The 13,860-nt window shown below is 38.8% G+C and overlaps 1 protein-coding gene across 2 annotated transcripts in view; it reads left to right on the top strand.

The window, feature by feature from the left end:
* The first annotated feature begins 2,718 nt into the window (after positions 1-2,718).
* Positions 2,719-13,860, top strand: part of LOC121377590 (uncharacterized protein C2orf50-like) — a 19,631-nt gene continuing 8,489 nt past the window's right edge. Inside the window, exon 1 of one of the 2 annotated variants that reach the window (XM_041505650.1) lies at positions 2,719-2,961. In XM_041505650.1, coding sequence (XP_041361584.1) covers positions 2,915-2,961 — 47 coding nt within the window. In that variant the 5' untranslated portion in view covers positions 2,719-2,914. Of the gene's footprint in view, positions 2,962-11,707; positions 11,865-13,860 lie in introns of those variants that run through there. The other variant, XM_041505649.1, reaches the window with a different exon arrangement.

The raw sequence follows: 13,860 nt of genomic DNA on the forward strand, positions 1-13,860 counted from the left end.
GTTGGAGCCCAGCTATTACATTTACCAATTAGTGTGTAATCCGTAACTTAACCTGTGTGTACGTGCCTATATCCTATCAAAGGTCAGGCACGTCCATTTCAAGCCAAATCTCCTGTAGGGTCAACGGTTGGGCTTGGGACAGAAAGTGTGTAATAGCTAAAGCTGCACAGTCTAATGGCTGGCATACACAGCTTAATATAGAAAGTGTGTAATAGTTCGGCGCCACAGTCTAGTGGCTGGCATACACAGTCCACAATCTAATGGCTGGCGTACACAGCGCAATATAGAGTGTTTAATAACTCGGCGCCACAATCAAGAGTCTGGCATACACAAATTAATATAGAAAGTGTGTCATAGCTGGGCTTCACGATCTAATGGCTACTAGTGTATCTGTTAATGGCTGGCATACACAGCGTAATATAGAAAGTGTGTAATAGCTCAATATAATTAAAATTAGCTCCACTGGTTAATTACAATTACCTGTGGATCTAACAGCACCCCTTTGGACCTCATGTCCAAATGGCCTTTCATTCGGCCAATCACAATTTTACTTGCAAAATCATGCCAGTGATTTAAAAAGAATTTAAAAACATTCGGGATTATGCCGAGGGTATACGAAATAAATAGTCTCGCCCGATATTTTTAGAATTTGTATGCTCCCGAATAACGCTATAAAAGGCGAAGTGTAATTTGTCGATATTTAAATTGTTATGTATAGATGAAATGTCACCTGAACATGGGAGTCCACACAATGCTGTTAGATCTACTGGTAGACCAGTAGAGCTAATTTTAATCAGATTGGTAATAGCTGGGCTCCACGATCATTTGGCTACTCGTCGTGGTGTTCTGACTGTGCAATAACCCCCATCTCCACTCACCTCCACCTTACCCCACCCGCCCCATCATATTACATATAGATTACAGCAGATGAAGAATGCATGAATGTCACTTGTGTCTAGTTAGAGAAGATATTGACAGGGTGGATGTTTCGGCCTCACACAAAAATAATAATAATAATAATAATAATGAAAAAAAAAAAAAAAAAAAAAATATATATATATATATAATAATAATAATAATAATAAAAAATAAAATAAAATAAAATAAAATAAAATAAAATAAAATAAAATAAAATAAAATAATAATAATAATAATAAATACAAAAAAAAATACAATATTTTATTAAAATCCCAACTTTATTAATGTCACAACAAAACCATTCGAAATATGGGGGAAAAACATATACTAAATCTTAAGTAAATTATAGCACAAAGTTCAGAAAGTTATACGTCAAACACACACACACACACCACCAACACCAACCCGCTATTTTGTGCTAGATGCGACCCTGGTGTTTGTGGATTGCTGGTATATACATATCGCGAGTCACATTTTACCTGGTTGAACAATGCCTCTTTGTCCATTGAACCGTTAGAATAATTATTGTGTTACACGCGTTGTGTAGCAAACATACATGACGCCGAACTGCAATACGCGACACAAAACAAAACTATAACAATATTATACGACACGACTAACGGAGCAAAGCGACATGCTTCAATTACGGTTGGAAAACGTAACAAAGTGTCTTTTAAACATTAAAGGCTCCAACCCTTGTTTCTTCAGCCGCTGAAAATGGACACTAAGTTTAGTTAATCTACAAACCTGCAACACACATTTGGATACGGTTACAGCAGAGAGAAGATTAAAATGTGGGATGTTTAAACGTGGAAATCATGATATCTAGCGTTTGTTCCAACAACCATTACTTCTCATACAAACATGCGTTTTTAGAATTTTGAAAAATGTATTTTGGGTATTACAAAAAAACACGTGTACGAAAGGATGTGCGATGTGCAAACGCACGCACGTGCGTACATACACACAGATATATATATATATATATATATATATATATATATATATAAACACACACACACACACACAAACACACTAACACACACACTAACACACACACACACACACACACACACACACAGACAGACATACATACATACATACATACATGCAGACATACATACATACAGACACACACACACACGCATACATACATACATACATACATACATGGATGCCTCAATAGCTCAGAGCGCATCGTGGTTAGTCTGCAATTTGCGGGCGATTCGGTACCACAAGTTCGAGTCCCAGCAACGGCATGGGGCAAATTGTGAGGCCAGAAAGGATTTCATTATCACCTGCGCCAGTGCGTTAATATATATGTATGTAACAGTCAACCTCGACATACATACAATATATAGATATTCATACATCAATACATACACACACACACACACACACACACACACACAAAGATAGATAGATATAGTGTCATGTCATGTATATATACATGTGTCAAAGTTATATAACTATATAATTACCCTACTCGCATTGTGGTTGCTACCTGTGGACAAAGTCAACTCCACCCGATATATGTTACTAACCTGGCCGGCCCACTACGACACACCGGCTGTCAACGTATGAATAGGATTAATCCCTCCCACCCTGTAATCGACCCGACCCCCCCCCCCCCCCCCCACCAGTACCCTGCTTACCTCTTGGTAATTAATGGCGTTTCATAATTGTGAGTCGTACAATGCCTAATCTAAGCTTTTACGCCTCTTAGCTAATAAGACCACGTGATCACTATATTTCTTTTTTTATTCTTCCGTGGATCAAATTCCCTCGCAACGGGTGGAAACAATTGAAGAATCGCACCTCACTGGCAGACTCGTGTTAGTGTGCTGCGAACTGGACCTGGGACAAGGAAATGCGTTGAACAACTGATACAGATACACACTCTATAAGTTTGGGATTTTAGTTCCCAGTGTTAAGCTCTCGTTTATTTTTTTATTTTTTTTATTAAAAAAAAGAAAAGGGAAAAAGCGGATTCGTCATGTCGAGCGGAATGGTCGCTAGCTACATGCTAGCATCTTCGAAAAGGTACGTCACAGTTTTAACAAGATTGAACGCTCAATTTCATATATCGATCGCCCAAGATAGACTTGTTACCAGTCCCAGACAGTACCGCGCGGCCGGTACATAAAGGTCGTGGTATGTACTGCCCTGTATGTGAAAACAAATGCTTGTAAAAATGTAGCTTGTTGCTTTATCGGAAGAAGTAGTGTACGTATCTGGCGGAAGCGGCATTACTGTATGTCTCTCTTTGTGTCTGTATATCTGTCTCCCTGACTATGTCCCTGTCTCTCTCTGCCTGTCTGTTTCCGTCTTTACCAAAAGCGTTCGCTTGATGCGCGGTCGGTCCAGGATCGTACCCCGTCGGTGGACCCATTGGGCTATTTCTCGTACTAAATAAATAAAACATTTCTTTCTTTCCGTCTCTACCATCTCCCTCTCTTCATCCCTTTCTCTAGATACCTCCTTCCCCCCCCCCTCTCTCTCTCTCTCTCTCTCTCTCTCTCTCTCTCTCTCTCTCTCTCTCTCTCTCTCTCTCTCTCTCTCTCTCTCTCTCTCTCTCTCTCAATCGATCAAGCAAGCAATCAATCAACAAATGTTATCTTATACACCAAATACTCGTGATTTAAAATGTGCTCAGATTTCGTTAATTAAAAATGTATTCTTTATCTGTTACTATGATTATGTGCGTGCGTGCACGTGTACGTGCGTGTGTCTATATATAAGTTTTAATACTCCACCCACATCCACATACGCCTACACTCGATAGTTCCTACCGCTCTGTTAAGAAAAACAGCGGGTTAACAAAATTAAAATATAATAACAAAAATAACCACAATCAATGTAACGCTATGAGGTATATTAGATTTGGTTTTGTCAAAGTCATGTACACGTCATCAATTATTCTCCTAGTCCGTGTTGGTGCATGCATGCATTTCGACTCCGGTTTGTAAATCTCCGACACTCCATTGTTTAAAAAGAATCATGTATAAAATATTATCTTCCAACTGACACGCCTGACTAGACTGCCAGCGACACGAGACTTGACAACGAGGCACAACAGAGGAACAACGGGATCCTTTATAACGTTTGTAACACTTTATCTCAGTAGTCAGTTTTGACCAGTCGACCGTGACAAAATCTGTAAAAATCAACCCACGTAACACCAACAATTTTGTTTTAAGTAATCAAGGAAGAAAAAAGACAGGCAGAACGAAGATATATATATATTCGAGGAAAGGAAGGAAATGTTTTATTTAACGACGCACTCAACACATTTTATTTACGGTTATATGGCGTCAGGCATATGGTTAAGGACCACACAGATACTGAGAGAGGAAACCCGCTGGCTTCACTTCATGGGCAACTCTTTTTGATTAGCAGCAAGGGATCTTTTATATGCACCACCCCACAGACAGGATATAAAATATCACAGCCTTTGTTACACCAGAGACAGAGAGAGAGAGAGAGAGAGAGAGAGAGAGAGAGAGAGAGAGAGAGAGAGAGAGAGAGAGAGAGAGAGAGAGAGAGAGAGAGAGAGAGAGAGAGAGAGAGAGAGAGAGAGAATTATATAGATATACAGATACACAGTGAGAAAGAGGGAGAGAGAAGAGAGAGAGAGAGAGAGAGAGAGAGAGAGAGAGAGAGAGAGAGAGAGAGAGAGAGAGAGAGAGAGAGAGAACAAGCATTGTTATGTGAAAGCTGCAGTGTCGTGTATATTCTTATGAACATTTGGGAATACACCAGTAACATTAAAGGTGCAATGCCAGGTATATTTATTGTTTAACTATTGGGAAGAGACCCGGAATATTACAGTTGCAATGTCAAGTATATTTATTATTTAATTATTGGGAAGAGACCAGGAATATTACAGGTGAAATTTCAAGTACATTTATTATTCGACTATTGGGAAGAGACTAGGAAAATTAAAGGTGCAATGTCAGATATATTTATTGTTTAACTATTGGGAAGAGACTAGGAAAATGAAAGGTGCAATGTCAGGTATATATATTGTTTAACTATTGGGAAGAGACCAGTAACATTATAGGTGCAATGTCAGGTATATTTATTATTTAACTATTGGGAAGAGACTAGGTAAATTAAAGGTGCAATGTCAGGTATATTTATTGTTTAACTATTGGGAAGAGGCCAGGAATATTAAAGTTGCAATGTCAGGTATATTTATTGTTTAACTATTGGGAAGAAAAAAGAAAGAAAGAAATGTTTTATTTAACGACGCACTCAACACATTTTACTTACGGTTATATGACGTCAGACATATGGTTAAGGACCACACAGATTTTGAGAGGAAACCCTCTGTCGCCACTACATGAGCTACTCTTCCTATTAGGAGCAAGGGATCTTTTATTTGCGCTTCCCACAGGCAGGATAGCACAAACCATGGCCTTTGTTGAACCAGTTATGGATCACTGGTCGGTGCAAGTGGTTTACACCTACCCATTGAGCTTTGGCGGAGCACTCACCCAGGGTTTGGAGTCAGTATCTGGATTAAAAATCCCATGCCTCGACTGGGATCCGAACCCAGTACCTACCAGCCTGTACTATTGGGAAGAGACCAGCACCATTAAAGGTGTAACATTTATTATTATTATTATTATTAACAATATTAATAGTGCAATGTCGACGTTATACAACATCGGATTTAACTCAAACTTAGTTAATAACTTTTGCTTTGAAACGTAAGGATTATATTTTTAACTATGTGCCCATAAAAATGTTTTAAGAAAATAATTTAATTTAATTTTTTAATTAGAAAAAAATATATGTCAGAGGATCTTTAGATGATGTCTGACATAATTGGACACGTTCATTTGATGCAAACACTCTATAAAATTATGCATGTCAGGTGTTGTTGACAAGTTGTCTGTCTTTGTGCAACTCATCTGTGTTTAATGACCCTATTAGTATTAGTTGTTTTCATCAGTAACTGATGTTAAAATATGGTGACGCGAGATTGTATCTTTAAGTATGGCGGAGATTTCAGCCCACACATATAAAATGGTGATTTGTCTTCCTTAACTTGGCGATTTGTTGTAACTACTCGATCAAGTGTTCAAAGTCTAGATTCAAGATTTAAAGTGTTCGCCAAATTGCGATGTTTTGAGCTCGTTTACTGTGGTGAGACATTAATCTCATATGTGGCGTATTAATTACACAATCTTCCCATCGACACTGGAAACGTGCCGCCATGCTGAACTGCAAGATTATATTCGGATATTGAGTTCCCACACACGTGTTATCGTTATGTATCTAAATCCGCTCAGACCATGACGACAAGTTATGTTTATTTATGCAAATATTTCACCACTGAATGGCGATACGGCACACACTGTAATGGATCAAGCAGTTAAACATTCAATAGCGCATTGAAGTCGAGTTCACCTTTAAGTACTGCTTGTAATATCCACGGGATTGACTGCATGACATCAAATAATGTATGAACCGTGTTCAAATCACGTCAGCCTTTCACGTTGAGTCACAAGAGACGGTGCTCGTGGAAATAGTGGAGGAAATCAATAGCCTCGGTGGTGTAGCGGTTAAGGTTTCATCGGGCAAATCAATTCCTATTTCCGATCATGTTAATGTTTACTATTAAAAATGATATAAACAAATTGTTTTGTTTAACAACACCACTAGATAATATTTATGTATTAATCATCGGCAATTGGATGTCAAACATTTGGTAACTTTGACATACAGTCTTAGAGAGGAAACCCGCTACATGTTTTCATTAGTAGATAGCGATCTTTTATATGCACCATCTCATAGACACGCTAGCACATACCACGGCTTTTGATATACCGGTATCAGTTGTGGTGCACTGGCTGGAACGAGAAGTAACACAAAGGGCCCACCGACGGTTGAAATAAAAATGCACGGAGACCCGTTTTCCAGGCTGTTTTATGTTCAAATGTTTGACATCCAATGCCTGATAATTAATTAATCAATATGCTCTAGTGGTGTCGTTAAACAAAACAAACATTCATAATCAAAAGATCATCATCACCACCACCATTTTCATTAGCAGCAGCATCATCATCATCATCACTGGCGTATATCATTATCATCATCATAAACATCACCACCATCATCATCACCACCACAGTTATCATCATCATCATCACCATCATCATTAGCATCATCACCACCACTACCACCATCATCATCATTACTACCATCACCACCATCATCATCATCACCACCACCATCATCACAATCATCACCACCACCACCATCATCATCACTAGCATCACCATCATCACCATCACCGCCATCATCATTATCACCATTAGCATCACCATCATCATCATCATCATAACCACCATCATCATCACCACCATCATCATCATCATCATCATCATCACTACCATCACCATCATCATCATCACTACCATCACCATCATCATCACAATCACCACCGTCGTCATCATCATCATCACCACCGTCATCATCATCATTACTAGCATCACAATCATCACAATCACCACCGTCATCATCATCATCATCATCACCGTCATCATCATCATCACTAGCATCACCATCATCACAATCACCACCACCATCATCATCATCATCACCATAACCACCATAACCACCATAACCACCATCATCATCTGATGACAAAACATCACCATCGTCACCACCACCATCATCATCATCATCATCACCATCACCATCATCATTATCACCATCATCATCATCACCACAATCATCATCACCATCATCATCTTCTTCATCATCATCATCATCATCATCACCATCATCATCACCATCACCACCATCATCATCATCATCATCATCACCACCGACAGATATTAATAAACCGGACTTGTTGTGTCTTTCATCGAGATATAATTACAGCTCGCGCCCAGAGTCGATTGATTCACTTCACGGTACGAGCAGACGATCGTAGCACGCGCCAGTAGCACGCGCCGACCACAGCTCCGGGTTTTATCTGATCCGGATGCTTAATTGTGTCTTCGGATACATTATTTATGTGTAACTATGGCGAGGTTATGCGTTAATAATGAGATGAGGCTAAGATAGCCAAGGCGCCTGAAACACGGCAAAGAGCGGCACGGTTGGGATGTCGCTAACTTTAAATTAAACAACTTTTCATTTCTTACGTTTGTTTCGTCATGTTAAGACATAGCAACACAAAACGTGTTAGGTAAGTCGTTTACACATTTATTTGTAGACTTATTTATTTATTTATTTTGTTTATTTATTTATTTATTTGTTTTTTTTATTATTTATTTACTAGTATTTATTTATAACTTGGTAATTTTGTCCATGTGATAATATATTTTATTATATAACATTTAGTGAAATATCTCAAAATATCAGTGAAATAAAAGTGTTATTAGTCACTCAGTGACGATAAGACATTTTGGAGTGAAAATTTCACTATTTCACTCTAAAATGTGTTATTGTCACTGTAAAAAGTGTTATCTTCACTGTAAGAAAGCCGGAACTATTTTGCTGCTGACATTTTAAAAATAAAGGTGAATTGCCAAAAGTTATGTAATAAATAGAAAATTTCATGTTTTTTTGTCAAACATGATTTATATCTCGTGTCGTGAAGTTTGCAATCATATCACACTCGTTGCGCAAGCACGACTCGTGAGATATGATTGCAAACTTCACTCAATGAGATATAAATCATATTTGACAAAAAACATGAAATATCCTCTATCTCTGTAGTTTATCCACCCACTCAACCAGCCATCCTTATTGTTGTTGTGTATGTGTGTCTGTGTGTATATGTGTCTGTGTGTGTGTATGTGTGTTTGTATGTGTGTGTTTGTATGTGTGTGTGTGTGTGTGTGTGTGTGTGTGTGAGAGAGAGAGAAAGAGAGTGTGTGTGTGTGTGTGTGTGTGAGAGAGAGCGTCTGTGTGTGTGTGGGGGGGGGGGTCTCTGTGTGTATGTGTGTATGTGTATGTCTGTGTGTGTGTGTATGTGTCTGTGTCTGTCTGTTTGTGTGTGTGTGTGTGTGTGTGTGTGTGTGTGTGTATCTATATATTGTATGTATATCGGGTTCCACTAGTACATACGAAGATAAAAATGCAGGGGATCAAAATATGTTTAGCCTCACAAATAGTTTCTCATGCCGTTGCTGGGACTCGTTGCTTAGTAACCGTGTGTGTGTATGTTGTTGTTGTTTTGTGTGTGTGTGTGGGGGGGGGTGTTTGTTTGGGGGGTGGGGGGAGTTTGGGGGGTAACAATATTTATTCCAATAAATGAACTGGATCGGCAAACAGGCTATATAAATGCCTCTCCACAAGATGATGACGTTACATACTGTACAAATTTAAAATACATGACATAAAACAAAACATTACAAAAATATCATTTGAGCCATTACATACAAACTACAAATACCGGGTTGAGTTTCAAACATACAGAACACATATTTGGACCAGGTCAAGAACTCGCGCACATATACATGAGCTTGGAGACCTCTGAAACTTGAGAGACGGGTTTACGTAAAAACGAAATAGGTTATCTGAATTTGTTTTTGCGTATCTCATAAATGGCCCGAGCTACAGAATATATAAACTATACATAATTAGAATTTTGAAGCGAAGCATGCAATCGAATGAATGAATGAATGAATGAATGTTTAACGACATCCCAGCACAAAAATAGACATCGGCTATTGGGTGTCAAATAAAGATAAGTACATGTACATCAATATAAGCATACAAGAGGTGCACTAGACTAATATTGTAAACATAGTAGAACATATTTGTATGTATGTATTGTGTGTATGTCGATTTGACTAGCACAGGGGATACAATTCTTTTTGGCATCTCAAACTTTCGGATACCGTTGCTGCGACTCGAACCTTAGGCACTGAATCACCCGCAGTTTCCAGACTAACACTTTCGTTAGTTTTTTGGGGTTTTTTTGTATTATTTTTGTGGGGTGTTGTTTGGTTGTTGGTTTTTTGTGTGAGGTGTTTGTTTGTTTGGCGGGGGGGGGGGGGGGGGGGGGGGGGTCCTTTTTTGTCTTTTTTATGGGGCTGTGTGGTGGTTAAACCTAGGTATATTCATCTTACTTTATTAATTTTTAAATTATTATTTCGTAAGATTTCGTACTTATTTCGTTTCTCAAAATTTATAAGTGGGACGAGGTTTATTGTTACACCTCTGAAATTATTTCATTAAATCGTTTATTAATTTTATTTCTAAAACTGTTTTTTTTTAGTATTTTTTTAGCCTTTATCAATTACACTTTGTAAAAACAATTCGATTAGATTGTAATTATTTCTTTCATAAACAAGCATTGAGATGACCATTAAATTTTATGAATGCACATACGAGTGACACCAAGTCAGTTCATTTTATTTATTCCCAGCGCCCACTAAATACAACGTTATTTAAACCAAATATACACAGAGAAAATCACTATACCCTGGGGTGGGGAATGGCACTGTCAGTGCGCTGGGCCGTAGCTAAAATATAAATTATAATAATAATTAAAAAAATATAATAATAATAATAATAATAATAATGATATTGACGTTTTAAGTATGTAACCTCCCTGAAATGGAAAGAAAGAAGAAGAAGTGTTTTATTTAACGACGCACTCAACACATTTTATTTACGGTTATATGGCGTAAGACATATGGTTAAGGACCACACAGATTTTGAGAGGAAACCCGCTGTCGCCACTACATGGGCTACTCTTCCGATTGGCAGCAAGGGATCTTTTATTTGCGCTTCCCACAGGCAGGATAGCACAAACCATGGCCTTTGTTGAACCAGTTATGGATCACTGGTCGGTGCAAGTGGTTTACACCTACTCATCGAGCCTTGCGGAGCACTCACTCAGGGTTTGGAGTCGGTATCTGGATTAAAAATCCCATGCCTCGACTGGGATCCGAACCCAGTACCTACCAGCCTGTAGACCGATGGCCTGCCACGACGCCACCGAGGCCGGTCCCCTGAAATGGCTGCAAAATGGTATTTCAGAGCCTCTAGATTTCAAAATTTCCGGCGGGGTGGGGGGTGGGGGGTGGGGCATGCCCCATGAACCCCTAATGTCTTGCGCCTTCCATGCTCGTTCATTCAAAGAAGTCAGCTGCCTCCCCCCCCCCCCCCCCCAAAAAAAAGAAAAAAAAGAAAGCCAAACAAACAAACAAAAAAACAATACACACACACATAAATCCTAGCTACGACCCTGGTGTGATTGCCTGGGAGACGGGGCTGGGGGGTTGAATTTTTCAGTGTGGTTCAAATATGGCATTCTCAGCCTTCTCAGCACATTAACATTGAAAAGTGAGTATACTTTATATTATAGCAATCCTGATGGGGTGTCATTAAACATTCATCCATCCATCCATCCATCCATCCATCCATCCATCCATCCATCCATCCATCCATCCATCCATCCATCTATCCATCCATCCATTCATTCATTCATTCATTCATTCATTCATCTATCCATTCATTCATCTATCCATCCATCCATTCATTCATTCATTCATTCATTCATTCATTCATTCATTCATTCATTCATTCATTCATTCATCCATTTCATCCATCCATTAATCCATTCATTAATACATTCATTCTATATAGCAAGCCATTTTCTACTAAAAGCTGTAATCCTTCCCAGAGGAGACAACTGTTGTTGAGATCCTAGACGGGTTTCGACCCGTCGCTATTGGCTGATTGTGACTGTTTACCTTGGGGACAGACAACTTTCTCAATAGCTGTGTGTTCGTTACGGTCTGGCCGGACTGTGGTAGATCGTCAGAACGTTCATTGTGAAGTGTGTGTGTGTTTTATTGCGGTCTTAATTTTGTTTATGAGTGGAGACTGTGGTGTTAGTTTGTTTGTGAGGATTACACGATGGAGCGGCAACAAACGTCAGGTGTGATGTTTTCTTACTCCAACAAGAGGTGAGATGTAGTGTAGTGTAGTATACCGTACAGTAGTGTAGTGTAGTGTAGTGTAGTGTTGTGTAGTGTAGTGTAGTGTAGTGTAGTGTTGTGTAGTGTAGTGAAATACAAACGGTTGTTCGCGTCTGTCAAAACCTGACAGTGGGTATGTTGATTCCTTTACACAGTAGCTTTATATAGGCCTAGTCTAAATGTCCCTTTTCATTTCATTTCAATTTATGTTCGTGCTCACGTGTGTGTGTGTATATATATATATATATATATATATATATATATATATATATATATATATATATGTATGGATATATATATATATGTATGGATGTATATATATATGGATATATATATATATATATATGTATATATATATGTATGGATATATATATATATATGTATGGATATATATATATATATATATATGTATGGATATATATATATATATATGTATATATATATATATATATATATATATATATATATATATATATATATACATCTAGCTTTATATAAGTCTAAATGCACGTAGATGTAGCGGGTTCCTCTCTAAGACTATTACTAGTATGTTAAAATTCCTAAATGTTTAACATCCAGTAACCGATGATTAATAAATCAATGTGCTCTAATGGTATCGTTAAACAAAACACACTTTTTTTTTAATGCGCGTGGTTCCACTCTGCTTATATTTATAGACGGACCCGATTTTTGTTTTATTTCCTGGGAGGGGCAGGGGATAAGGTACTCCAATAGGGGAGAGGGAACCTGTTCGGTTGAAAGGTACAGTTTAAGTGTTAGATTATATATTATTAAGCTAAGCTGGGATTACATTTAGGGAAGAGCAGGGAATGGTAGAACAGAGCACGGTAGGGTGGATCAAGAAAGGGTAGGGCAGAGCAAGGCAGAGTAGGGTACACCAAGGACGAGATAGGGTAGAGCAGAGCACGGTAGGGTAGGGAAGAGTAAAGTAGGGCTGGGCAGAACAAGGCAGGGTACGGCAGAGCAAGGCAGATTAGGGCAGAGCAGGGTAGGAGAGGGGAGAGCAAGACAGGGTAGGGCAGAGCAAGGCAGGTTAGGCCAGAGCAGGGTAGGAGAGGGGAGAGCAAGGCAGGGTAGGGCAAGGTAGGGCAGAGTAGGGTAGGTCCGAGGACAGAGGAATCTACACTCCAACAGCAATTGAGGAGTTTTGTTTTTTACGGAAATACACCGGTGTATTGATTACGTGTCAAACTGACGTGCCGACATATTGATTCCTGGACAAGCTAGCTGTTCAGTCGAGTACTCATCCACGATTGCTGAAAACTGTGGTATATGTGCCCGTCTACATTTAAAATATTCCTTGCTTCTTTACCGGTACGAGAAGTCTATGTGGCGGAAGTGAGATTCTTTCTCCCCCCCCCCCCCCCGCCCTCTCTTTCTCTGTGTCCCTATCTCTCTCGCTCTGTCTCTCTATCTCTCTTCCTCCCTCTCTCTGTCTCTCTCTCTCTCTCTCTCTCTCTCTGTGTCTCTCTCTCTCTCTCTTTTTTCACTGTGTATCTCTGTATATCTATATGACATAGAAGATAAATACGTGTCGTTTTATTTCTTTTGAATGTGACGAAGACGATAAAACACGTATGGTTTTATTGGTTCATATATGTACTTCATACATTCTGTCAACGGTTATTGCTTCTTGAGGTCTGAAGTCAGAAGGATCTAATACTTCTCTCTCTCTGATCTCTCTCTCTCTCTTCTATCTCTCTCTCTCTCTCTCTCTCTCTCTCTCTCTCTCTCTCTCTGATCTTCAAACTATCTACACAGTCTCTCTCTCGATAGTCTCTCTCTCTCGATCTAGTCCCCTATCTTGAAAGGTAAACTTCTTTGAATGTGACATAGAGGATCAAATACGTGTCGTTTTATTTCTTTTTAATGTGACATAGAAGATAAATACGTGTCGTTTTATTTCTTTTGAATGTGACGAAGACGATAAAACACGTATGGTTTTATTGGTTCATATATGTAC

The sequence above is a fragment of the Gigantopelta aegis genome, chromosome 7 (genome assembly GCF_016097555.1).
Source record: "Gigantopelta aegis isolate Gae_Host chromosome 7, Gae_host_genome, whole genome shotgun sequence".
Lineage (NCBI taxonomy): Eukaryota > Metazoa > Mollusca > Gastropoda > Neomphalida > Peltospiridae > Gigantopelta > Gigantopelta aegis.